The 27,579-nt window shown below is 43.1% G+C and overlaps 2 protein-coding genes across 2 annotated transcripts in view; both read left to right on the plus strand.

Annotated features, from left to right (window-relative positions):
- Positions 1-5,237, plus strand: part of arvcfb (ARVCF delta catenin family member b) — a 113,429-nt gene extending 108,192 nt beyond the window's left edge. Inside the window, exon 18 of the mRNA XM_070905144.1 lies at positions 2,129-5,237. The gene's annotated coding sequence lies outside the window, so the exon portion shown is untranslated. The remainder of the gene's footprint in view (positions 1-2,128) is intronic.
- Positions 5,238-7,415: 2,178 nt separating this feature from the next.
- txnrd2.2 (thioredoxin reductase 2, tandem duplicate 2) lies at positions 7,416-25,257 on the plus strand. The gene is made up of 15 exons (XM_070903626.1): positions 7,416-7,472; positions 7,566-7,710; positions 8,176-8,250; positions 9,720-9,798; positions 10,344-10,406; positions 10,660-10,730; positions 14,227-14,246; positions 14,593-14,684; positions 14,776-14,950; positions 20,709-20,845; positions 22,408-22,503; positions 22,824-22,916; positions 24,238-24,309; positions 24,486-24,583; positions 24,896-25,257. The coding sequence occupies exons 2-15, from the start codon at positions 7,625-7,627 to the stop codon at positions 25,017-25,019; spliced, it is 1,281 nt and encodes a 426-aa protein (XP_070759727.1). The 5' UTR covers positions 7,416-7,472; positions 7,566-7,624; the 3' UTR covers positions 25,020-25,257.
- The last annotated feature ends 2,322 nt before the right edge of the window (positions 25,258-27,579 follow it).

Raw genomic sequence — 27,579 nt, forward strand, 5'->3', positions numbered from 1 at the left:
GCCCTCGACTTGCGCACTCCACTTTATCTCATTTCACTGTGTGGAAGCTGGTCACGGGTGCTGTCCTCCTCTTTGTTGTATTCCAGCTGCCCTAGATAGCGTCACATTAACTGTTAATTAACTTCTACACTGTTATACAAAAACAAGCTGTTTCTTTATTCCCATGCCTTCTACGTGAATCATCAACCTGCGACGGTGCTCACTGTTTCCTGGAACATGAAGCTTTAGCCTCAGTCTTTTAGCATGATTTCATTTCTTGCAAGGCAGACAATAGCAGGCTTCTCATTTCTCGCTGGAAACTGTCGGTTTTGCTGTTAGAAGTGTAGAAATGAGAAGCCTGTACACAGGCGGTGGTCTCTGTTTACAATTCAGCAGCACCTGTCTGATTGAAATGTACGCCTAGCCTCACCGCATATGCTGAAATTGGTGGTAAATGATGAAGGGGAGTCATTCTTCTGCACTTCAGGTGGATCCTTCAGGGACTCAGTTATCCCTTAATGAAAAGCAGTAGGCAGAAAGATAAAAAAAAACTATGCGCACATAATCTCCTCTCTGACCACATTCGTCGTACACACCATTTCTTCCGTCAAAGCAAGACGACTTCAGATAAATAATTCATGCAAGTTGATAAGTTGATGATGGAAGCAAACACATATAATGTATGCACACACAAATCCTCACATTATCGACTCACATATAATATGTCAAAGGCAGAGATGTAATGGGCAGTGAGCTCGCATGAATTCAGTTTACACGCATTTGGAGGTCTGAATTGGTTGATTTGAATATTTTGTGTTTAAAAATTCATGGCATAAATGATTACTAAGTGCCTTATTATGTAACGTAGATGGGCATATTCCCATGTAGGTTACAGAAAGAAAGAAATTCAGCTTCTCTATGTGGTTGAGAGGTTCCCTGAAATGTCTTTCTTAGCGGAGAGAATCCAGTGTATTTCAGCAGAAAGCTTTCATCAGTTCCAGTGAATAGAGCTGCAACTGCAAACCTCTGAAATCTAATCAAGGCTTTCTGTTGAAACCTCCATTAGAAATACTGTTAGAACATCCCCCTGCATCCAAGAGCAGCTAAATTTCTCCTGTCTTCTCCATGTTTTCATGTCCTCAGCTGTGAGGCAACAGTTTGTCACACGTCACAAGGGAAGACATCTAAATTAGTAATGGCTGATCCACTATTTATTGTCCCACTGAATGACTTTCGCAAAGCTGCAAGCTGATCTGGGTGAGCTTCCGTAGTTGTCATCCCTCTTCCGCCAGCATGTATCTCCTCCTGCCTCCTCCTCACTGCTGTTGCACTCTCCTTTTGCAAGAGGCCTCTTGTCGGACTTCCCCGTCCTCCTCATCGTCACGTTCTTGCCTTAGTCGTCTCTGTAGGTGGCACCCGTTCATTCCTCTCATCTCCATCCATTGCATTATCATAGGAAACACATCGCAGGATAGCTATTGAGCCATGCAGTGGTATGATGCGTGGCATTCGTTGTGATTTTAGTCAAAACAAATGTTACATGAGCTATTAAGAACCATCAGGTAAGTCAGTGATGCATCCGTCTCTTGCCTCCATTCTGCCATCTTGACTGACAGGAAGTGTTTGTTTTCGTCAAGTACTGTGAAAATGCCAGCTGATTGTTGCTGTCCGACATAAAAGCACAACTGGAGAGTTTCATTCTAAATTCACAACCCAACATTGATTGCAAAAATGTGGCTCCTACTGTAAAAAAACCCCCAAAACATTTTAGTATGGAATGTTTAAGGAAAAGGCTGGTGATGTTTTTAATTGTTCTTGTTCTTGTCAACAAGTCCCATGCAAGGACCAAAACCAAAAGTGGTATATCGTATTCCTCTGTACCATAGAGGTCCACTTAAAAGCACGCCAATTGTGAAACCAGAGCAACATCATGGAATTTGACAGCAACAAAAAGCATCGAAATAATTCCACCTTATCCTTTAAATCACTGTATTGTTTTTAAGTTATTATTCGTCATGATGGATGTCTTTTTTTTTTTTTTTTTTTCTTTACAGTGGCTATGTAGCATTTTGGAGTGAAACTCTTTAATTTGTGTAAAACTGTATGGATGGTCCTCCTGATATGTCTCTCTCTTGTCCACGTGCTTCAGGCTTAAAACACGACAGTGCAAACGCCCCAGCTAGAGGAGGATCTCTCATATCACCACTGCCATTTCACGTGGAACTCATCTTTGGAGTTGGACTTTGTACAGAAAAGAGGATTTAAAAAAAGATAATAATCACAACAGCGACTACCCAGCAGCAGCCAGCGTTCTCTTGCTTTTCAGAAAAAGAAAAAAAAAGTGTTGAAAAAAAAGAATAAAAAGTGACTATTCCTACTACTTTCTCATATCTACATTCCCACTGGACATCATGTGAATTTTACAGTGTTGACTCTTGTTGAGCTCTGCCGGTGACGAGAAACGGACAGAGGCCGGTGCTGGTGAAGGACTGGACGTATGAAGGGCGGAAAAGGCGAGGTGAAGGAAGTGAATGGAAAAGGAGTCGAGAAGTGTGTCAGAAAGAAACCTGTAGGAGAGGAAATGGATGTTTTTTTCATTTCAGTTTTCACATCTGGAAGAAGCTCATGCCTCAATTTCGTGGGTTTGAGAGCATTTTCCTTTCAGTTTGTGATCAAGCTTTGGTATTTTGATGTGAACAGGTATGGGCTGGTGTGTTTGAAGGTCACAGGATGTTTGTTTTCAGATTGGTGGGACGGACACGAGGAAGGAAAAGTGAAAGGAGAGAAGCCGAGCCTGAGAAGAGCTATAGCATAGTGGATAAACATGTACTCCCAGCAGCCTGCGCACATACACTTACGATCCATTTGGTTCACTGTGTTTTTTCAACAACAAAAAATGAAATAAAATAAGTGCACTGAGATGCTTTTAAATCAAAAGTGGTTGACAGATTGATGTCCATTTTATGAAGTGAGGAGTCTGCAAGTTGTGGTCTGGAGAATGGAAAGTGAGATATTGTGTACACGATGGAGTAACAGTTTCTGTTCACGCTAAAAACGGAAAGGACACTTTCTGTGTATGAGCCAAGTGGCATGTTGACCCTCACTCACAGAGCTGTGGTTACTTGTGTAACCACTCAGGTTGTGTAGCAATGCAGTTTCACGAGTATCCTGGCCGGTTGTCAGAGATGTGTATTAAAGAGGATGTAAGGCATTTTGTTTATAGGTGATTTGTGTTTCTGAGAAGAGAAGCAGAAGATTGTTCTTCTTGTTGAAAGGATAGATCTAAAAGCATTTTTTATTTTTGTTGGGTTTTATATAAATGTATATAAGGGTCAAAAGGAAAAAAAATGGAAAAATTAAGGAAAAAACACGACAAAAAAGACAGACTTCTTAGTTGTATATTAATATCACATTGTTTGGAAAGCACATCTCATTTGATAAAGGCTCACCATGTTTGTAAACAAGAAATAACCACGTAACTTAAATGTGTGTCAAATATTGTCAAGTTACGCCGACGACCACCTATTTATATTTTGTATTTGTCAAAAGAAAAGTTACAGAAAACAAGTTTATCTGCAGTGTTCTTTCTAAAGGCGATGAATTCCCTGTTGTCTGACAGCCCCTGCATCTTCAAAAGAGAGGGCGTGGTGAAGGGGTCAGAGGTCAGACAGAGGTTATAGAACAGACAAGAGATGGCAATGTTACTAAGAGTCCCTTCATTTTTCTTCCCGATGCATTCAGACCAAGTTACCCTGAAACCCTCCTTCACCGGCGCATCTTAAAGAGACATATTCAGTCGTGAGCATGAAGAAAAACTGTACAGATGTTTATATTCTATTCTTTCCAAGTGCCAGTTTTTTTTGTGGTGTCATTTGGATATTAACTAATTCATTCGTGTGCAGGAAGAGAGTTCAGGTGGACGAGTGGATCCGGATGTTTGAGGCAAAATAGAAGAGTTGCATCACACTGTACAAAACAAAACATCAAGTTTGGTCATATAGTATATATTTTTACAATGCTTTAGGGTGGGCAGTGGAGATGTAGAAAAGCAGAGAGATACAGAATCATATTGCCATGTTTCTCTTGCTCGGTGAGACCGCACACAGAATCCAGTGATAGTGTGTACAGCGTCCTCTCCAGCCTCAGTCTGTCTCCTGTCTCAGCGTGGACGGGAGACAGAAAGAGAATCCCAAGTTGGTATCACTCATGCGTCATCAAGGCGAACGGCATGTGCCTGCATTGAAGTCTGATTTTTCTTTGTGGCGTGTGTGACTTTATAAAGCTTGCATATTTTACACAGTGTTTACAAAGATGTACGTTGTGGTAAAAATCAATAAACTACAAAAAAAACAAAACAACTTACTGTATAAATTTTAATTTCAGAGGTTAAAAAAAAAAAAAAAAGTTATAATGATACCCAGCATCCCTTTTGTGTGTCCTCAGAAGTGCGTGCTTTCATTGGACAATACTGAACCCTTGCAACAAAGACCCACATGACTGTCTATTCCCGACTGCACTTTGCAGTACCACAACCAAAGGATCTGGAGTTGTATTTACATGCATTCATAAATGGGGGGGGGGGGGGGGTGTTGGTTTTGTGGATGTGTAGCTCGTTTGTGCATTTACAAAACAAAGAGCCAAGCAAACTGTGCTGTAGAATAAATGCAGGACTCGGACACACATCGAATCAAACGAACCTACCTGTGTAGATATAACTGATTCAAGACCGTCAAAATAAAGTAACTGTACTACTCAGTAGCAGATGTGTTTGTACCTATCATGTGCCTTAACCTTTTCCATGGTAGATAAAGATAAGTGTGTTTTATATAACTTTATTCCTCCCTTTCAACTGTCATCTCTCCATCCCGTCTGTTCACCTCTCCCCCCTTCTCCTCCTGTGTCATCTTTCCTCCCTTCTTCCTCCACTCAACTCACTCCTTCATTCATCCTGCACCCCCACCCACCCCCACCCCAAACCCCAAGTAGTTTAGACTGTTGGTGGGTTTCTGCCTTGTATTACGTTGTATTATAAACTTTTAAAGAGATAGACTCATTCGAATAATGGTTTTGATTTCCTAGAGGAGTAAAGTTGTTGATGCTTTCGTAGCGAGCAGAAGCGATGCCACAGTGACAGAATGTATTATGTTAATTTTACTAATACCCAGAGGCAAATATTACGCTTGTTAAACATAACGGAAAAATACTGGTTTGTAGAGTATAAATTTGGTGTGTTTTCAATAAATCATGCCTGGAAAGAAGATGCTGCTCGACTCTGTGTCTTTTTATATTATGTTATTAATTTCCAGTTACGCTCAAGGTCCAAAGTCATGATAGCAGCCCCTAGAGGCTAAAATGCTCTTTACAACACACCCCAGAGTTTTGTAAGGGTCAGCTCACCCAAATTACGAAAATGGAATTTCATTTGTGGTGCTCACAGTTTTTGTTTTTGTTTTTACCAAGGAAATAGTCCTTATGATCAGTGTTGACTGTGGAGTAATGGGGAGGACACTTTCTGGAAAAAAGACGTTGCTGCTGAATTTTTACATTTATTTTTTCCAATGCTGTGACCACCACAAACACTATCCGGTTCACCTCCAATGTGTTGAGGCGGAAGCAGATATGTTAAAACCTGTACAATGTAAACCAAAGCTCTCTGCATGGCCGTACGGGCAAGTGACAAGATATGTCTTCTCAGCATTCAGGTGGACAGACCCTTTAAAGGGTTCAATCCAAAATGATTTAAAGCTCATGATACATGCACTCTAAGTTGTTAAGAACTATTTTCCTCAATTCGTTTATGTTCTTCTTTTTTTTTTTTTTTGTGGGTGTAGGTTGAGTAATCCACTCGGACAATATGATGTAGTGTATATGAGGTAGTGGGGGTGGTGTCATAACAGGGCAGTGTCAGTAAACCAGATGGCCGGGGTTCAAGCCTCAGTGTTTGAAAGCATTAGACCTAATGAATTATCCCTGAACAAGCCACTAAATTCCCTCCGGCAACCTGCACTTTCACTGGTGTGAGGACCTTTATTTCAGTTGGTTCTATTTTTAGTCTTGAAAGAGGGAAGTACAAGACCTGCCAGACAAAATGTTAGGTAATATGACTTTGAGCCAACAAGCGACAATTAGGAAATCCTCATGAAAGGCAGTGACGTAAGAGTGGGGGTGCGTTTGGAAAAATGTCTTCAAAAGCCTCCTCTCCATTTCCTGTCTTGGTGAAATTATTATGGGTGTAGATTTTTGTGTGAAACATATGTAAACTTGGGAGTTACAATGTTTGACTTTCAAAAGCGGTTACTGCTGTTTACCACTGTGAGTGAGAATATTAATAAACATTGCATCCTGTATCCCACAGGCCTTTGTAACAGCTGACATTAGGATGTTACCATATGTGAGGTGGCATACTCAGAAACCAATTAGCTTCTATAATCATTTTCAAGCACATTAGCTGATGTTTACAGCCTACATTTCCTTAGTATTATTTACACGCACTATATGGGAAACTGTGAGGCCTGCCAGTGTAACAGAAGGGACCATTTTCATGGTGGCCATGTCCTACAGGCGTATTATGTACATACACAATTACATCACATCTCAGGGTTATCCCGTCATATTTACTGAGAAATTATTTTTTGATGCAAAATGAACAATATATTATTCATGGACATATTTTATTTAATAGGCCATTAAAAAAAAAAAAAAGTTTAATTACAGTTTGAGTCGATTGCGTGCGACCCATTTCTTTTCAGGCACTTCTCTGGCCATCTCATACCCGGACAGGGTCCTTTCGTAACAACAACATGGCTGCCCTCTGTAGGGGCAGACACCGGTGGAAAGGGACTAACTTCTTGCATGTTTTGACAAGAAACCTGACGGGTAACACAATATGTCGTTCATATGTTATTTGTGTAGAAACGGTGAACAGAAGGGAGTTAGCTTAACGGTCGGAGGTGTTTCTGTTGGCGCGCTGCTGTAAATGAAGCCCTGTGGCTCTTTTTTAAAAAATGTTTTTATTCACGTTAATGACTCTAACTGACATTCAGCTCGTGTCCTCGGACACCCAGACCACATCCATGTCAATAAGCCGCCTTAATGCGAAAACGCAAATGACATTGGCCGAGGGTTTGGATGGTGGGGGTTTAGTGTGTTAGCCCAGTTTGTTATATGGCATAAAATACTGTAATATGTGAGGTAAATGTAACACTAATAGGATCGTATCTATGCTATTTACATCAGTTCTACTGTGGCTACTATTCATCATCCAATGTGCTCACACAGGGAGGTATGACTATGACCTGGTGGTTATTGGTGGTGGTTCAGGAGGCCTTGCCTGTTCCAAAGAAGGTGAGGTCTTTTGAAGTGTCTTGTTATTCCATCCATGCTTTACACAGTGATTTCTGTCCAATAATATTAATACGCTTTCCATATATTCACAGCGGCACAGTTGGGACAGAAAGTGGCTGTGTTAGATTACGTGGAGCCGTCTGTGAAAGGTGAAAATACATTGTTCTGGGCCTGTTGTACAAAAGCTACTACTTGTTGTTTGAAGATTTGAAGACACCATCGTGAAATGCTTTTCCAAACAGGTACCAAGTGGGGTCTCGGGGGCACATGTGTCAACGTTGGCTGCATTCCTAAGAAGCTCATGCACCAGACTGCTCTACTTGGCGCTGCAGTCAAGGATGCAAAGAAGTATGGCTGGCAGATCTCAGGGCCAATCTGCCATGACTGGTAGGTCAGGGGAAACCTCTTATCAGTTTAAGGGAGAAGTAATCAACAGATTATGAGAAGCCAAACGGCACCATCTAGTGGTGAAATCGCAGTAGAACAAATACACAAATTCTGTTCTTGGTCACTTCATTTATTTCCTTTTTGGGTGACCTTTTATGAACACAATTCATAAGGGAACAAGAGAATCCTTTAAGAAAAAAAAATGTCAAAAGAAAAGCAGCCAAAACCAAAACTGTGCATTCATGGTTCCCAGATGGCCAAAGAATAAGCAAAAAATATGAATATATGGTGGTGGTGTTTGGGCATTAGTTCCCATTGTTCCGCTATCCTTGTGAGCCAACCAAAGTGCCTGCTTGTGACCGCAGGCACTGCATGAAGCACTTTTTTTTTCTGTGCAGTGTCAGTTTGGTCAGGAATGCAGTGGCCAGGTCTGTTTACATTATTACCCTCTGGTGTGTTTTCCAGGGCCACCATGGCAGAGGCCGTTCAGAACCACGTCAGGTCTCTGAACTGGGGTCACAGAGTTCAGCTCCAGGACAAGTGAGTGACACCAGATCTGCTTGTTTTATCCGGACTTATTAAGACATTTCAGTGGAGAGTTTTTATGTCCCAGTGTAGTCGATGTAAACATTTAGACTCTAAATTTTACAAGAATAAAGGTGTCTATTCTTGTATATTTTTTCATTACTAAAAGAATGTCCATAAAATAATTTATTCATATATGCATATTTATATTCATGTCTATTCTACTTTAACTTTTTGCTCTTATTTTTATGACATGAGATATTGCTGAAGGCTGTACATTTCTGTTGGTACACAGCTGAAGGATTGATAGTCAGCGACCACATGTTGATTGAGTGGCTGGCTGGAGGGCAAACAGGTGTTAACCTTTATGTGAACGTGCCCAAGCTTAACCTTAAGTGTTTTTTCAATCCAGTGATATTGTTTGCTTCGACTCAGCTTATAAGTAATGCTTCTAATATGATTCAGTTTCCTTTTAATTAACAATTAGCCCTGAGAACAGCTTTCAGAACGGCTGAGAGACATTGTTAAACACAGTGCAAAGCAGTAATTTCACACAAGTGTATTAATTACAAATCTAACAATAAAGGGGCACAGATGTTAAATGAATGTCCCATATTTAATCAGAAATAATTAAGCTAGATTTCCCTGCAGCAATTAAGTTCTATTGGTGTAAGTAGCACTTAACAGTTGGCACATGAACATTTAAAGTAGCAGTTGTGGGTGAAGAGATTTGTGTGACCAAGAGTATCATTGCAAGGCACAAATTAGAATTAGTTATGCTCGTGCTAAATAATGAATTCAGAAAGGTATTTTTAAACAAATTCGTTTTGAAAATTAAAACCAATATTCACTCTTTAAATTAAATCAAGTGGATTGAAGCGAAACATCTAATCATTTAACGTCCAACAATCGATTCCAATCAAGTGTTTGCCAAATACAATCTCTGCATGGCAACAGCACAGCTTGTTTTTATTAAGTCCGAATCAATCAAATTACAATTAAAGCGCAAAGTCTGCCAGCTCTCGCCTCTCATCCTCGGCCCCTGTGCACTGTAAAATGTGTTTGCTTCTTAAAGGGGAACAGAGGCTGTGTTTATGACATTATAGTGGATTCTCGTTGTGTATTTTAGCTTTAGAATAAAAGTATCAAAAGGTCCGCAGAAACTTGTGAAACCACCCCTGTATTATAATAATAATAATAATAACAAATGCAGAACATAACCAGTAACAAATATTCCATAATCTCCTCCTCCATGCAACTAGATCATGCTTTTGTTGGTGTCCTTTTAAGTTAACATTGCAACAGTTCCCTTGCATTTCAGCCGATTAAATAATGATGAAATGTAGCGAGTGTGCAGTGGGAATTAGCAGGATATGAGTGAGAGAAGTGATGATGGGTGTTCCAGTTGCTGTACGTGATCTGCACTCCTCCAGTAGCTTAACGCACCGCCAGGAGCAACCAGCTGTTTATCCTCTGTTTTGCAGGAAGGTGAAGTATCTGAACCTCAAAGGAAGTCTGGTGGATGAGCACACTGTCAAAGGACTAACTAAAGCAGGGAAAGAGGTGGGCTGCTGATTCATGTTAAGACATTTACTTTATACTTTTGGTCAGTCCCAAACTGATCATCAGAGGCTGCAATTGAAAATGTATGAATTACCTTGTAGAGCATGTTTTTAATTCTTTTTTTATGTAGCTTATTATACAAGATCTATAAAAAAACGTGCGATATTATAGCATCCTGCTGTATGTTTGCATACAGTTCCCTTTTGTACATGTTTATAATGTCTCCTTTTCTCATTAGTACATTGTTAAATCTGCATTTAAATAAGTTTTTATGTGTTTTATTTTTATAATAATTATTATTCAATGATTAAATTGAAGCGTTACCTGTAAATTCAATCAACTTTGGAATCCTAATGTCTTAATAATATTCCTTATCTGGACACCTCCATACCTACTGAGAGCTGCCGTTACTTGTTTCAGTGTTTCCATCATCACCTTAATGCAGAATACTGTGGAGACCACTTGCTTTCATTTGACATTTCCTTGTTTTTTGACGGATATGAACAAAGGCTGTTACTTCACGTTTCCCCTCCTCTCGCACCCAGATGATCCTGACCGCCAAGAACATTGTGATCGCCACAGGCGGACGGCCCAAGTACCCCACCAACGTACGTACCGCTGCTCTCGTCGTTCCCCCGGGGTGTTTCTCTGCCAAGTGTGTGTGTTGTTTGGCTGATTGGTTACCGGGTAGACACACAAATGAGAAGGAGACAGAGTAGCCAAAACCGCCGAAGTGATGCAGAATGTGGTTTGGAGGCAGTGCCACACATGCAAGCCCTAACACACATAAAGCAGGTTTTTAGAGAGCATCATTGGTAGATCTGCTGATAGTTGTGTTCACAGCTTTAACTCTCATTGAAGGTCCCTGGAGCAGTGGAGCACGGCATCACCAGTGACGACATCTTCTGGCTGAAAGAGACGCCTGGGAAAACGTGAGGACGCCCTCCACCTACCTACACACACACACACACACACACACACACACACACACACACACACACACACACACACACACACACTCCTGTATATTAAATTTTATTATTAAGCAGATATTAACTAGTCAGTGCCCTCTACATCTGATTATATGCTACATCTGTATTTTATGATGCAGCTTTTATTTTGGTGATTTTTCTTCTACTCAGCTTCACAATAATAACATCCCTCTTGAATGCCTGCATTTTAGTATGTGTGGTTGTTGGCGTCGTTCTCTATACAATGAGCCACAAGGGAAACGGAACCCCTAACCTCTGCAGTATTAATGCCTTGCTTTAACTCACCGCGCCGCCTCGCTCGCTGACACGACACGTCCCACTGCCACGCACTGTAATCATTCATCAGTGACACGCGGTTTGTTTTTCTCCCTTCCTGTCAGCCTGTCCTCGCCTCATGATTCAGATTAGCGGCGTGCATCCTGACCTTCACAGAACAAGCCCTTTAATCCAGCCTTTTAGCCCCTGTCATCACCTGGTTAATTGGTCTTTCCCTGACGTTTCCTCTTGGCATAGCGCGCAGACGGTGACTAGTGGTTGTGGTGTACCTGCCTTGTGGTTGTTGTTTGCTTCGCGGTGACAGATGAGCGGAAATAATGATTCTGATATTTAAGCTTCATATGTATCTACGCAGTCTGCACCTGGGGCATGGAGTTTTTAATTGTTTTTAATTATATTCTTTTTGTCTGTTTTGGTTGATAATCAGCGCTTGTGTATTTTTGCCGATGGGCATGCATCACCTAATACCATTTGTTTTGTCTTGTTTTAGGACCGTCAGTTCCTCTATACTTTTAATTCTAATCTAAAAAGCATGGTATTCCAATGTAGTATGTGTATAGTAATGTATGCAGTTCCACGCTTTGACCACTTGGTGGCAATACAAAATAATTTACATCCACATGAGCGCACTGTAACCATCCTTAAACAATTACCCCTGTAGCATTCACCCATTCAACAAAACACCTTTGTACGTGAAGCAGAGTTATCCATTCAGAGAGACCACTTGAGCTCAGGAAGTCCTTTGATGTAGAGTGTGATGGTTAGTGGAGTCCTCTACCTCCCCGCAGGCTGTTAAGGGGTTAGCTGTGGGTTAGCATTAGCCTTAGCGTCCTCATAAGGGCACTCACCCTGCCGGAGCTGGAGATGCTGTCAGCTGTCAGCTGTGCAGGTGAGGTCCGAGAGGCTGTTTCTGCCGGCAGGGCTGGTGTGTGAGGGGGGTCCAGGTGAGTGATTGGTGTCTAATGGGTCTTGGAGCACATACACACCTGAGTGACAGATTTGGCCCCGGAGGCTGAAGCCCAGCGCAGGCTGCCATCATCATGCTATCAGGAGGAGGCCCTGAGCACGTGCCAGCAGGACTGTGATACTGGTCTAGGGATAGGCCACTACTTGAATGAGTTGGAGCAGTATGTAGGTGTGTGTTGTATAGTGGACAACGACGCACACTTCCCAGGAATATCTTTCAGCACTTTATTGCACAGCAACACAAGATGGCTCCAGTATAACTTCCCACCAACTGCACCAAAACAAAACATTCACAGGGTCTCTTTTGCATATATGCTCTCTGTGTCTGTGTAACACCATGAACAGAGTAACAAAATGTCCCATGCCAGCCAACAAGGTCTCAACAGTACGCTCAAGCATTACAAGCTACACAGCAGCTCTGCCACACAAATACCGCTGAATAGAAATTCAGGTCTGAAATGTAAAAATGTAAGTACATTTGCCAGACAGTTGTTTAAAGTCACTTCGAGGAAGTAAAGCTTTTGCAAAGTTTGTAAAATGAAACAGTCAGTATACTGCTATACAATATACTTTCTCCTTTATAGAAAAGCGTATGAATTCCACAAGAAAACACATTCAGAACTCTCCAGGAAGCCTCGGAAAGGTAGAAAATATGAACGTGGACGTGTTTTTATGTACCTGTCAAAATAAAAGGCTCTAAATCGACAGGCTTTCACAGGGATTTATAATGTTCATAGTTTATGCCAGAATAAATGCCTTTTATGAAAATTTTATATCGGCCAGTTAAGTGTCGTCCACTTCAGGACAGTAACTGGATGTGTTACAGTTTGTTCAAGTACAATATGCCTTAAGTGTATCAGAGTAATACTTTGTGCCTATCAGAAGCACTTTCAGAAGTTTTTCTTTTACTGACAAACATGGAACAAGAAAAATATTTGGAATTAAAAGTGGGGTCATTGACAGTTTCAGTGCACAGATCTGAAGTATTCCATGGTGACGTGCATGTAACTTGTTGTGTGGCTCTTTGTCCAGTTTGTTACTTCAATACAGTCTAGGCCGCCTTTCACAGTGATTCCCTTTATCACACACATTTATCGTTTTGACAGTTGATAGCTGGATTACCTTTTTTTGGGAGGTTGAATATATTTACTGATTTTTCCACAAAACAATATAATGCATGAAGCGTCCCCATGTTTTTGGGAATGTCTGTAGGGTGGCCTTTGGTGGCATCAGTTTTTCCACAGCCAGGCGGCTTGAGAGGCTTTTCAGTCATTGATTAACAGTGTTTCAGATTTATTTTTTTCCATTGAAGAAGAATATAATATCTTTCCTGTAGGATACAAAGATGCGTTCATGTTATTACTCTGCCGCTGCTTCTGTTTCTTGCCTGCATGCCCACCCCCCCACCCCAAATGTCATCTATAGCATCATCTTTTAGTTGAAAGATGTAGCAGCTGTAAAGACTTCAGACCAGTGTACAATGAGAAGGAAGAAGGACTAGGGGAAAGGAGACAGTTTCTCAGTGATGAAAGTGTAGAGTGGAGCTAAAGCTTTTTGCCTAATCTTCTTTAATCCACTTCACAATACGTGCTAAGTGCAGCGCTGCATTACACAGACGTAGAGAAGATGGGCACCGGGGCTTTTAGTGGTTCGTTTAGCGTGGACAGGGGGCAGGATGTGCCGCAGGCAGCCCGAGCTGTCAGGTGGAGCAGACCTAAGGGAAGGAGGCCTGGGTTGAAGAGGTAAAAACAAGGGAGAGAAGGGCCTCATCCATGCGGGTGACGGGCATCACTCAGCCGGCTGATGTGTGGCTTGAGCCCTGAACATGGCACACCCCATCTGCAGGGATTAGCCTAAACGCTGGCAATTAGCCTTCCTCAACGCCACAGATCTCAGGGCTGCATTAGAAGTGTGATTCACCTGGACCACACACACACACATACACCGACACTACACACACACATAGCTTTTACCGTCCCCGTTTTCTACATTTTCTTCACACCTCTTCACCTCCCTCTGAGGTTATGACGTTTAGTAATTCATCACCTCTCTAATTCTAGGATTTAAAGTAAACACTTTTCAACTTTGGACTTGCTTTGTTTTATTTGGCCAAAGTCTGCTGCACAAATGATGAAATGTATTTTTATTGTATTATTCGTTCAGCCAAGAGCTTCTCTTTATTTGTGTTTTGCAGGCTTGTGGTTGGAGCCAGCTGTATCCTTTGTCGGCCGGAGAGCTTGTAAATGGAGCTACTGTGTTATGTCCACTGGTAATCAGTAGAGAAATAGTGAAGTTATTAACTTAATAAAAAAAGTTCAAATAGTATTTCTGAGTAACTCTTGTAACGCTTGTTTTAAAGTCAAGGTGCCATATCTGCAATACTGCATGAAGACTCCTCACACAAGTCTTTAGTCTGATCCGATTCCAGTTTAACCATCATCTTTACCATTGTTTATATGCGAGTTTCCCTTCTTTTTAAGCTACCTTCATGTTGTGCCTTTAATGTGTTATGGTCACACATCAAGACGAGCACTGTAATCCTCAGCGTGGTGTTGTTCAGATGTGGCTCTGGAGTGCGCAGGCTTCCTCACTGGCATTGGCTTGGACACCACAGTGATGGTTCGCAGCATCGCCCTCCGGGGGTTTGATCAGGTACTGCTCCGTGTGCTACAGTCTGCACAATCTGGACATCACGATAGTGATTTTTGTTTAACGGCGGCTATTCTCTCTCGGGTTCATGCAGCAAATGGCAGGTCTAGTGACAGACTACATGGAGGCATATGGGACCAAGTTTGCGTGGAAGTGTGTCCCAAAGAGAGTGGACAAACTCTCCACAGGAGCCCTGCAGGTGACCTGGACTGACACCCACACAAACAACGAACACAAGGACACCTACGACTCCGTGTTATGGGCAGTTGGTGAGTCTGTGCGTTTCGCTGTGTGTGAATGGAATATTTCAGTAATATGGTAAAGGAACCCCTCGCACCCCCCCCCCCCCCTCGGAGGTCAGAGGTTTCAGGTTTAAGTCGAGAACAACATCCCTGAAGTGGCAGTGGCAGGCATAGACATGCTTTAGACCTATTTCGATTGACTTCAGACTTGACTTGGACTTGTCTCAGTTGAATAGAGACTTGTCTTGAGCTTGTCCCGAATTAACCTGACACTTGACTCGGACTTGTCTTGAATGGCTTGAGATTTGACTCAGATTTGTCTCGACTGACTCCAGACTTGACTGAATTTAGTTCAGACAGATGATTGAACCTTTAGTCGGGTACATTTCTTTAAATTATGAAGCCACCTTTCTACAACCATATGTTCGTTTTTATAAACCAGATATTAAAATGCCTGAACTTTTACAAAATCTCTATTGCAAAATGGTCAAATTGATAATGAAATTTTAAAACCTCTCTAGGGATTACATGTTTCCCACACTTATATCTGAAATAAAACACTGGTGTGACTTTTCTCCCTGCCACCATCAATTTCATTGTCATCCTCAATAGAGTGCAGTGTCAGCAGATAGCAGAGGAATCAAGGCTGAAAACAAAGTAATAAAGCCTGAGTGATGGGACTGGCCGGGGGAAGTGTTAATCACCCGCCGCTGGCTCTTTGGCTCTCTGGCTGGAGAGGGCCAGGACGGGGCAGGATGTACCCAGGCACAGGGTCACCGCGTTCCCCTCTTTGTTCTCCCTCACTGGGCCTTCCTGCCCGTGCCAGCCCTGCGGAAACCAGCCCCGCATCTGTCACTGCCATCCCTGCCCGCGGGCCCTCTGCCTGCCATTACTGCCAGCCCTCCTCCTCCTCCTCCTCGTCCTCTTTCTCATCCATCCATTCTCTGTTCTATCATTTCACTTCTCCCGTCCCATCGGCAGCATGAGTGACAATGGAAGGGAACATCCGTCAGGGCCTCTGCCGCCGGGTTTATTTGTGTTGAGCGGTTTCAAAGACGGGGCAGTGCTTCTGAAAATCTGACTACCAGCCTTTTCCAGTGCCTACTTCACCAGACTGTTGCTCTAGTTGAGTGCTGTGGGAGGGAGAGGGGGGAGAGCGTCCCCTCTTGCTCTATGCGTGTGACAGCGACAAGGATGTGCGTGACCCCGCAGCTGAGATGACGTTCGTTCTTTCCTCCTGTGACTCAACTCCCACATTGTCTCAGCGTGAGACGGCTGGTGAGAATGATATTTGCATTGAGTGCATGCATCAGTAGGTACTCTGACGTGCGTGAGATGCTGCAACCCTTGTGTTTCCTATATTCATCAGAGTGAGAGTTCTCACCCTAACTCAAAAAAGCACTTGACATTTTAGGACCCAGCAAAACATTCAAGTTGTTTTCGATTCTAATCCACAATGCACCAAACTATTAAGTATTTTAGCCTGTTTTTAGCCTCGTTCACATGATATTTTATATTAAATGCAGCAAATATTTTGTTTGTTTTTGTTATTCCAACAGCACCAGCAGCTTGATCACCACACGGTCCTCCATCTTATATCAAAACAGAGCTGCATATTAAAAGGTTTTCCCGGAATTGTCACAACACCAGCAGCCATATCCTTGTGTTAGTGCTACTAGCTCCAACCTTGCGAGGCCCCAGCTATATCCATGACACCTTTCGTTCCCATACAGCTTAGTGAGAACCAGTAACAACGTGGCCTCTGCTCTTTGATGTGTGCATGCAGGAGTTATGAGTACAAGGCCACTTCCCTTAACTGTGACCTTACACTAGGGGCCAGGCAGGGTCCCAGGCCTCTGTGGAGTTATTAAAGGCCAGAGGGGACCGGGGGACAGTATCACCACTGTCTGCCACATCCTTCTCCACGGCCCTGCCTCCCTCCACCTTTCCCCTGCTCCTTCCTGGCCTCATGGCCGCTCCCCTGTCCAGGTGTGCCTGCAGAAACACACCAGGAAACAGGACATTTCCACTCTTCCTGTCTGTATGTAGTCAGTGGGCACATTAGTCTTCCTCCTCACTGCGCGCTACAGTACTCAAGGATGCCATTTAAAAACATGTCCTTTTTTTCTTTTTTTTTGAGGACATTTGCCTGTCTCAGTTCTAAGTTACTGATGACATCGCTGGATGTTGCTCTTCTGTCTCTCAATCTGTCTGTATTACATCTGACATGTGGGTTTGCAAACACCACATCGCAGTGCAATTGGGAAATAACATTTGTCTTATATATAATTCCTATGAAAGAGATGGGTCTTTAGGCAAGAACACGGTTACAGCGAGGCACCTAATATCAGCTCCAAAATACTGTAGCAGTACTCAAAACCAAATACTGGCTGAACAGTAGTATATATATATATATATAACTGAACATCTAAAAATATATACAACACAATTCAATATTACTATCAAATTAAGGTGTGACTCTCAATGTTTAGCATTTTCGTTATCATGGCATAGCGTAGGTGTTTGATGAAACAAACAAGTGCATTATATAAAACTATTGTATTTTGAAGGCATTGTCCCCTTTCCTTCTAAGCTTCCATCAGTGTACAGTTAAACTCTCGCCGTATGAGTTTAAAGGTCTGAGGCGATCTTGCTGAGTCCATTTTAAAATCAACAGCTGTACTTGAGTCCTTTTAAACCTCCTGAACATTTGGTTTTAAATCCTGTAGGATTACTCTGTGGGCCTGATTTGATCAGATTTGATCGACAGCGCTGACGACATGAGCAAAGAACCCCACAGTTGTCATCACATTTTGATTCAAATGTTGCTTAAGTGTGATTGGTGCTCGGAGGTACATGACATCACCTTTTTTCTGACTGAGCCCCGCCCACTTTGAGCCAGTAAGAGAGCCTCAGACAGAAACACAAATGCAGAAATCTCTTCTTTGAAATAACCAAACAGTTCAAATACCATCTTGCTCACAGGAGAAGAATCGTGTTGTGATCAGTGAACAGAATGAATGGAACAGTGGCAACACTAAAACACACCAAACTGTCTAGAGAATAAAAGTAATGCGATGAGTCTTCATGACATTTCCCTCGACATCTTCTGGATTGCACTTGACGCTGCGCGTTTTTTCTACAGCTACAGAGCTCTTTATCGATTTGCATCTTAAAATCTTTCTTGGCCTGAAATAAAACACGGAATCAATTTTTGGCATCCTGTACGATCTATTCCCCCAAGAAAAACAGCCCCCCACCCCACCCACACACACACACACACACACATTGCTCTCCCTTTTGTCTTTGTTCATTCGATTGATCAGATAAGCGTTCAGCTCTCATTTCGACTTGTGAAGGGTTGTTGTGGCTAATTAGCCTAGCAGCTTCCTCTTAATGTCACAACAGGCTTTGTTCTGATTGACCTATCTTTTGGACCACTATGTGTGTGTGTGTGTGTGTGTGTGTGTGTGTGTGTGTGTGTGTGTCAGCTCCAACCAAGTCCCTTATCAGCCAGCCACTGTTGTTGTGTCCTCGTGATACAATGGAGCTACAGTACAGCACTGACTGGAGCTACAGACAGGAAGGCCAGATATGTAAAGAGAGGGCCTATACTTACCAGTCAGATTCTACAGATATGGCTTTTTTTTGTAGGCCAATGCTGATATTTTTGCTGTAACTGATGCTGAAATTCAATATTTTCAAAGCAGAAAATATCAAGTATTTAAGTTTTCAGCTGCAGAAATGTATTCTTGTCAGGGAGGTAAAGCCTCGACAGGATGTAGACCATTATGGAACACAAACTCCATGGAAACTCACTTTATTTTAACCCTCCCTTTTTAGCATTTTATATATAAACATTTCAGAAATTGTTTAACACACTTTATTGTAGTGTATATGTACTATCAAATAATATATTTGAAGCAACTGTAACTGGTGTATAAAGGTAATAAATACATGTATACACTAACATAGCTGTAATCATATTTATTGGTTTATACACACCAGCAAATATTACAATGTGTTATAAAGCATTTATTAACAGTTTATATACATGTATAAATCCTTCACAGGCAGGTTTAACTGTTTATAAATGTGTTCAAGGTCAAGATTTGAGGTTCATTCTTGACCCTGGAATTAATAGTTAGACGCCCCCCCCAAAACAAAACTTATGGTCCACATACTTAATTTCTCCAGGAGCTTTCACCCGCATCTCATGGCCTTCAGCAGCGGATAGAGTGAAGACATAGTATTTTTAAATAAATACTTTCGCTGGACAGCAAAATGTAAATAGCTGGAATTCACGAGAAATTCGGCCCATTGGAGAATGACATGTGTATGCAGACTGCTCCAGTGTTTTGAACGTATAGGACAAGAAAATATTTAGAGGTCTTGCTTGGGAATTGGTCATGCCTGCCTAACTTCCCCTCTCTTCCTTCTCTGTGCTCTCCATCGCCTTCAACCACCCATGCTGTGGAGCACTAGACAGGTCCCTGTAGCCCCCCTGGTCTGAGAAGAGGGGGAGGACGTTGTTCTTCGGCTCCAGCCAGGAAAAGGGGTCTCGGGGGTTTGTTATTTTTGCTGTCCGATAGCATCTACATGGGTAGCTCAGGGCTGGGTGTTTATTATGCTACCCAGGCAGGTTGTGAGGAGCTATGGAGAGGAGGAGGGGGGGTGGGGGGTGAGTGGTCCATGCACCATCACCATAGAGACTCCGTGTCGACAGTATCAGTCAGCTGTCCCCCAGGAAGTGTCAGAAATCACACCTTGGGGTGTCCCTGGGGTCGATGGGAGACCGATTCCCAGCTGCTCATCAGTTTCTCGTCCTCTGGAGCTCTCCCCCTCAGCCGGCCAGATGTTGTTGTTTTCTAATTCAAGAATTCCAAATTAGGTTTGAGCATCATTTGTATTGGTGTTGTACTGGTAATTGTTGATTAGTTCATTCCTTGTTTTCCCCAACCAGCAGTCCAAAACCCAGAGATATTAGAATTCTGTTCAACTCAATTCAATTCACAATGACATGACACAGAGAAAAGCAGCAGATCCTCACATTGGAGAGGCTGGTACCGGCAAATGTTTTTAGCCATACTAGTGGCATGGCTCTAGGGATGACAATGTCCGTCCACCACTTTTGTTCGGACTGAAATATCTCAACAACTATTGGATGGATTTCAGTGAAATTTGCTAGGGACAGTCATGGTTCCCAGAGGATGAACCTTAATGACTTACAAGCATGTTAGCATTGTCACTGTGACCATGCTAGTGTATTGACGTCAGCATTTAGCTCAAAGCACCACCGCGCCTAAGCTTCACAGAGGTGCTAGCATGACTGTAGTTGCTAAATAAATGAAAACAATAAATTGATGATCAGAACTGGTGGCAGTTAACATTTTTGTCAATTTGTCTCCAGAGTCTTATCGCCAGGTTGGGAAAGCTCTTATCATGCAAGACAATATGATGTTTGGTAGCTCCAGTTTGGGAGGTTCCATTGCAGTTTGGCACAGATAGTCACCAATGAAGATGAACCAGGGAACCTTATTGTTTTAGTAAGTCCTCTCACTTCGTGCTCCAGCTGTACAGATAACCCCCCTCTTTGCAGTATCTGCTAGGCTTTTGATATCTCCCGTAATTCTTTTCTGCGTGGGATAGGCAGTGGTGGCCTTAAACCCTCAGCAGAATGTGTTATGAACCCTGTACAGAGAGCCTCTCTCCTCTCCCACACGTCTAACTCTCCTGAGCTGTAATGTAATATTCTCCTCGTGTTGTTTCCTTCCATTGACCCCAGGCAGAGCCCCTGAAACCAAAGCCCTGGGTCTGGACAAGCTTGGTGTGCAACTCAACAAGGAGACAGGGAAAATAGCCGTGGGCGCTGACGAATCCACCTCGGTGCCAAACATCTACGCTTTTGGTGACATCGGCGAGGTAGGCACCGCGCGGCAGAAACAGCCCTGAGAACAGTCATGGTATTTATTAGTATTCATTTAGACCGTAAAAATCAACACTGTGCCAAAGTCCACACCCATCACAGTCAGTCAGCTGTATGAGAGGAATCTGGAATTAAACTTTCATAAACCCATGTAAGCACATATCAGATCTGGAGAATTTCCTCTGCACCGTAACAGAAAATGCTGCCATTTGCATGTCATGAACTGATTGGAATAAACCGTGCAGGGCAGATCTTGTTGACACTTCAGAGAGTCAGAGATGTAATAGGTGGTAAACAAACGTCGACCTCCAGCTTATGCGCAACACGAGGTAAATAAACGCCAATATGAGTTTTCCTTGCATCTGTTTTCTAGCACCAAGATATCGGTCCTGACCATGAATTAAAGTCTTAAAGATTTGTTGAATTGTTTCCTTTTCCTTTCCTCTGAACTTCAAACTCAATGCACAGAAAAGTTGAAGCGGTAACTCTTCCCTTTGCCACAAACTGAGCTTTGACCCTTTGATGAAGTGTGAGGTGACAAAATATAGAAGTGAACACAGTTATTGCGTATTACAGTACATTTCACCAAATAATAATCCTTATCTTCAAGGTAGGACATTTATTTGTGCACACACTATAAGACACATTGTAATCCAGCAGTACTTGGCAGAAGACTGAGGCTCTTCTAGCCCGTCTTCATGTCATCACTGGCGTTGCCACTGTGTGTTCCGAGCTGAAGCAGCCATGTTGATACTAGTTATATCTGCTGCATGTAATGTCAGTGTTGTTTTTTCACCACAACCAGCTGTGTGCTTCCTTCCTGCCTCCCAGGCCTCAAGACACACACACACACACACACACACACACACTCTTTTTGATTGACAGTTCACTTTGATGAGTCATGCTTCACTCCAATCTGTCTGTCAGCTTTTCACAGCACCAGGGAGGCTTTTTTTGTTGTTGTTATTATTCTTTTCAAAAGCAGGACGGTTGATATCTCAATTTGTCCGGTGCTTTCTTTTCGTTAGTTTTTTTTCTTCTCAGAATTTCGTGCCAAGAAATTCATTATAATGACGAATGACAGTTACTGGAATACCAGAGCACACATCCACATACATGCAGAGGTGCACGAGATGTTTTGGACGACAGGATGTTTGGTGGTAATTTAACAGGTTTAAGTCATGCCTTTAGAATTGCCCCGCAGCCCTGCTGTTTCCTGCACCATTCAGTTCTGTGTGTGTGTGTCTGTGTGTGTGTAACTATGTGTTTGTGTGTTTTGGCAGACATCCAGAACAATAAAGACAAAAACACAGAATCAGAGAAGTTTTTAACCGTGCCAAATGGTTTAAATGTTGAGCACTTATGTCAGTCACACTATTTCTGCACTATATTAGTATTAATTAGTATTAGTATTAATGTGTGTAGTCAGACGTTTTTGCAGATGACCAAATGGTTTAATCTAAACACATTTTTTTTAAATGATTTGCAGCTTTAAGAACTAGACTTGGATCTTATGTGTTCGATATACTGAAATTAATTCAATTGTCTCTCGTTTTAGGGTCGTCCTGAATTGACCCCAACGGCCATTAAAGCGGGAAAGCTTCTGGCCCGCAGACTGGCTGGTCACACCACTGAGCTCATGGACTATGACAACGTAAGACACACACACACACACACACACACACACAGAGGCTGACCATCTTTCCACAGCTTGTGTCTGTGTGGCTTTTTGAGATCCCTCCATAGTATGGAAATACATAGCAGAAGTAATCATTACTCCAAAATACATGGTTTAGCATTTTGGCTTGAAAAGTGCCTGAAACAAATATTTCATTATTATAATGGTTGCCGAATGTAATTAGCCAATTTAAGTGGCTAATTGTTGAAGCTGTAGTTTGAAGTTCTGTGTGTGTGTGTCTGTGTGTCTGTGTGTGTGTGTGTGTGTCTGTGTGTCTGTGTGTGTGTGTGTGTCAGGTGCCCACCACCGTCTTCACCCCCCTTGAGTACGGCTGTGTGGGTCTATCGGAGGAGGAGGCCGAGAAGAGGCATGGAAAGGACGGCATAGAGGTAAGATGTGTAATATGTATAATAATAGTATTTTCAGTAAAAGCCCAATAAAATGTTCAAGTTAAAATACAATTTAGTTCCTTCATAGTGACTCATTTCAATAAATATAAATGTACTTTTACCACTATATAGAAAATATAGTGGTAACAGAATGTTCATAGCTTTTTAATTCCACTCCAGAAAAGCCTGCGTTAAGTCGAGGAGGCCTTAGCGAGACCTGAATCCGTAACTTGGCAGTGTTAGTGGCATGTAGCAACTCCAGGGCCCACAATATAATTTATAATATGTTATAAAGGAAATAGCAGTGTTTGGATGAAAACTGCAACTTTAATTTTGAAATACAAAATGATCTGAAATCATATTTTTTATGTTAAAAGTCCTCAACTTACTGTGGAGTTAATTAAACAACAAATCTCATGATATGAAGAAGGAATTACAATTTGTAATATAACAACACAGAACTGGTGTAGCGTCGGCCCACAGTTGTGACTGTTACTGTCCTTTATTGTAAGTTTTGTTTCTTCACCAATAACTGAATGAACGCACGCCACACATGCACAAAGAAAGTTACTCAGGCAGTGTTAGTGACTTGTTGCTGCCATCAACCTGCATAAAAAACACAATGTTCCATAACCCCTAAACAAACATTGACACACGCATACAATGCAACAGCAAGCATGCATGCGTACGTGAGCTGTGTGCCAGATGCTAGCCAACACCTGCACGGGGCCGCCGATAAATGGTTTAGCCGGCGAGGTGGGGCTCCTTGCTGTGACTGACAGGCGAGCAGGAGGCCTGATTGAGGTGTGTATGGGGCGATGACAGGCGCGCTGAGATCTGAGGAGGAGCTGTAGCACCGCCCCCCCCCCCCAACAGCTGCATGGCCCTCACAACTTGTGTCGGCACGTTCGCCCGTAGAATCAAACGCACGGCGCACACGTTTTCAGTGAGGAGTTTGAAATCAATCACTATCGTGAGCGAGCATGGATGTTTTTATATTTATACAGTGTGTATGAATGCCGTGCTCGTCAGAAAGTGGTCACCATTAAACAAAATACAGTATGTAACTCAGGGGCTTTGTATTTGCCTGTAAAACGTATTGTCTCATTAGGCATGCACGTCATTATTGTCTGCAAAGTCTTATTTGTTTACCGTCCTTATTTTATTTCAGTTGCCATTTTAAGAAAAAGTGAATACATCACTTTGCAAAATGTGCTTAGGAAGAGAGTTCAGAGAGTAAGCTCTGCTGGTTAAAGCAAAGATCCACCAGAGGCTATCACCGCACAGTAATAATACATTATGTCCTCTGTTTTCTGTGTAGGTCTACCATGCTTTCTACAAGCCTCTGGAATGGACTGTCGCAGAGCGCGATGCCAGCCAGTGCTACTTAAAGGTAGGATTGAAGTGCAGACCTTGTCCTTCTCTACCAACCAAAATAATCAGAATTCTCCAAAAACGTGTTGCCTGGCAGACGAGGAAGCCATGTGCAGCAAAACAAGTGCAGGGTACAGCGTGGTTACCACTGTGTAACACCTCCTTCGCTTAAATTCAGTTTTTCTACCTCCTCAGGTGGTATGTGAGCGGGGTGGAGACCAGAAAATCCTGGGTCTGCACTTCACCGGTCCAAACGCTGGAGAAGTCACGCAGGGCTTTGCTTTGGGCTTCCAGTAAGTTCAATAAATCCGAGATTTTGTTTAAGGTAAAGTTGGGTGTTTTTACAGCATTTGTGTCCCATGGAACAACCATCCGAACAATTCTGGAGCCGAGTTGAGTTGATGTGTTTTAACTCTCTCAAAGTCACCAAGGTGTGCAGAATGGAATATTTTCGTAGGATTTGACTTCTTCTCACGCAGCGCTGATGCTTTCAGTTTATTTCTGTTATGTGAACGATGAACCGCCTCAATGAAACACGGATACACTTTATAGTCAGTTGTAAGCGCGCCTTGTATGACCTCTATGTGTGTTTGTATGTTTCTTAGATGTGGAGCAACATATTCCCACCTTCTGCAGACAGTAGGCATCCACCCGACCTGTGCGGAGGAGGTGATCAAGGCCAGCGTCACAAAGCGCTCCGGCTTGGACGCCACGGTCACCGGCTGCTGAGGTTAAGCACCTCGGCCACTGAACGCTAGTGAGCACACGGGGTCCTCTGTGATAGTAGCCTGGGTTTATCCTGCTCTCTCTCCTTGTCCCTCTCCTTCTATATTGCCCCAAAATGGACCCCATTTTGGGATTCTTCGTAGTCCAGTCATGCAGGTCATCGCTGGCTTCCCAGGTTAGCGTCACTGACACATCATGTGACAACCAACCGACTATGATTATCCCACATACGTCCATGTTGTGAGTGTATGCTCTTGAAGCACGGGGCTATAGATCAGGTTAGTGATCGCCCTGGCCGCAAAGCGAGCGTCCTTTAAACAAACAGGCTCATCAATCAGGATTAAGGCCTGCGCTCAGGGTTTTGTCGAAATCGTACGAGAACCGTGGACTGAGCCCTAAAGTTTTTTGAATCTATATTCTGCAAATATTGTTGTTTCTCCGGCTGTACTTCCTGTCCATTAGTCTTGGAGGTGACACATACCATACACCCCCACCCCACCCCACCCCCCGGCCCCGCATGACACTGATGGATAGCCCCAGGGCCGTCGCCACAGCGACACCGCCCCATTTCCCATGGACACACACAAACAGTCGGTGGGCCGCCTGTCAGTCAGCCAGCCGAGACTTGGATTGTTTAGGGCCCAGCAGACCTCAGACCCCCTTTCTTTTCCTCCCATGCCCTTCTCCACGCCAATGTACGAAAGATACAGTGGCACTACAAACATGGGCTGTCAAAAGCTGTGTGGATGCCACGGCTCGGGCACAGGGCAGCTCTACCTGTTGGTAACAGTGCTATAGCTGTACTACCCAGCCTCACCCAAAGGTGGCACTATTGCCCTCCAATTCTCCACTTGTTTTTTCTGAGCCAAGAACGGAAGACAGGATAAAGTAGTCACTGGATAAAACATAAGCCTGAATACATTCAGGTGGCACATTTAATCCCTTTAATCCCTACAACAGATATGTGCTTTTGGATGAAGTTGGAAAGCAGACTGGCTTTATTCTTGCCAAACTGATAAGGGTTATCTGTTGTGTATTTACATGGATGGCAGGTTAGGCCTAAAGAGTCATCACCCCGGAAGATAAGGCAAGTTGTTTATATCAATAGAGCAGTAATAGACCCCCACTGTTTCTGCTCAAATGTTCAACCTGCTGGCTGTACTGGACATCTTGGGTTTATTAAGTAGAGGAGGAAGAGGACTGTCAATAAAGTGGGTTGCTACAGAAATCAGGGGTCCTAAGAGGAGGCTGCTGGGCGTAGTTTATTTTTATTTGAAGGCTAATCTGCCCAGTCTGATTAATGATTTCAATGAGGGGAGTGACAGTGTGCCAGGAGATGGAGAGAGGAAAAAGAGAGAGAGAGAGAGGTACCAGGTTTATTTGGACCTGGGCCAGAGGAGGGAGAGCGCTGAGTTTCAGCCCTGGTTAGGGAGGGAAGGGGGATTCCTGTGTGCTCTGTTCAGGGCCGAGGTGCTGACTGAAGGACCCTGACCTCCGCTCAGCAGGAACAGCTTGACTCTATCACTCGGAGCACAGAGGGCTCACATGCTGCAGCGCTGCACGGCAGGGGCCTCGGGGTGTGTGTGTGTGTGGGGGGGGGGGCGCGGGGTAGGATGGCCAGAGAACGGACAGAGCCAACCAACCAGCCAACCAACACAGCACCGAGCGGTAGCGGTGTGTTTGCCCAGGGTAATTGAGTCGTTGTTCCTGTGCTTAACGAGCCACTTCAGAGACCCCAGGGTGGGCCCAAGGCAACCTGAGGGAAGTTATTGAGGCCATCAGTGTGACTGTAATGTCTGTTTGCTTTTTACCCTCCACTTCCCCTCTGCTTTTTCTCATCCGCTCTTATTATTTTATGCACAGTATGGCCGCTCACACGCACAAAAAAAATGTTTCTTAACAACATCTGTGTCATTTCAATGATACCTGTTCATTGTTGTTGCTCAGTCACTCCAGGCCCAAGACTTGACCAGTTAGCCTCAGCTGTGCCCCTTGGCGGGGGGGGGGTCAGGGTTCAACTTTCAGGTCGGCCAGCTAATGATGACCTGCACTAAAACCCAAAACTGGGGAGTGCAGGTCTGATGTCACCTGGCCGCCAACTTTAGTAGTTGTAAATAGAGAAGTGTAATTTTCCATTAAAGCTTTGTCATACATAATTTATACATGTTGGGTAATAACACATCGGAATGCACAGTGTCACCATTAAAGTAATGATGCCCGCTGACTGAGTGTCCTGTGTTTTTGTGCATGAACGTGTACACATTCACATAACACGTGTGTATAAAAAGTTCCTTTTCACTGCGTTTATTCTGTAAAAACAATGTATATACTTTTATACCTTCTGAGGGAAGATGGAACTGATGGCTGTGTTACAGAAAGAAAATAGCAGTGGGATGCAGTAAAAATAAATAAATGTAAGCACTTAAAGGAATAGTTCAACATTTTTGGAAATACACTTATTTCTTTTCTTGCCAAGAATTAGATGAGAGGATCAATACCAACTACCGCCAGTAGTCACTTAGCTTGGCATAGCAGAAAGACAACAAACAGCTAGCCTGGCTCT

Source organism: Enoplosus armatus, chromosome 4 (genome assembly GCF_043641665.1).
Source record: "Enoplosus armatus isolate fEnoArm2 chromosome 4, fEnoArm2.hap1, whole genome shotgun sequence".
Taxonomy (NCBI): Eukaryota; Metazoa; Chordata; class Actinopteri; order Centrarchiformes; family Enoplosidae; genus Enoplosus; species Enoplosus armatus.

What these genes read in the sequence shown, in the direction of transcription:
- txnrd2.2 (XM_070903626.1), top strand. Translation starts at nt 7,625, where the DNA reads ATGCACCAGACTGCTCTACTTGGCGCTGCAGTCAAGGATGCAAAGAAG. An exon ending in GGGCCAATCTGCCATGACTG is followed by an intron (nt 7,711 to 8,175) that starts GTAGGTCAGGGG and finishes TGTGTTTTCCAG; the next exon opens with GGCCACCATGGCAGAGGCCG. An exon ending in CTCCGTGTTATGGGCAGTTG is followed by an intron (nt 14,951 to 20,708) that starts GTGAGTCTGTGC and finishes CATTGACCCCAG; the next exon opens with GCAGAGCCCCTGAAACCAAA.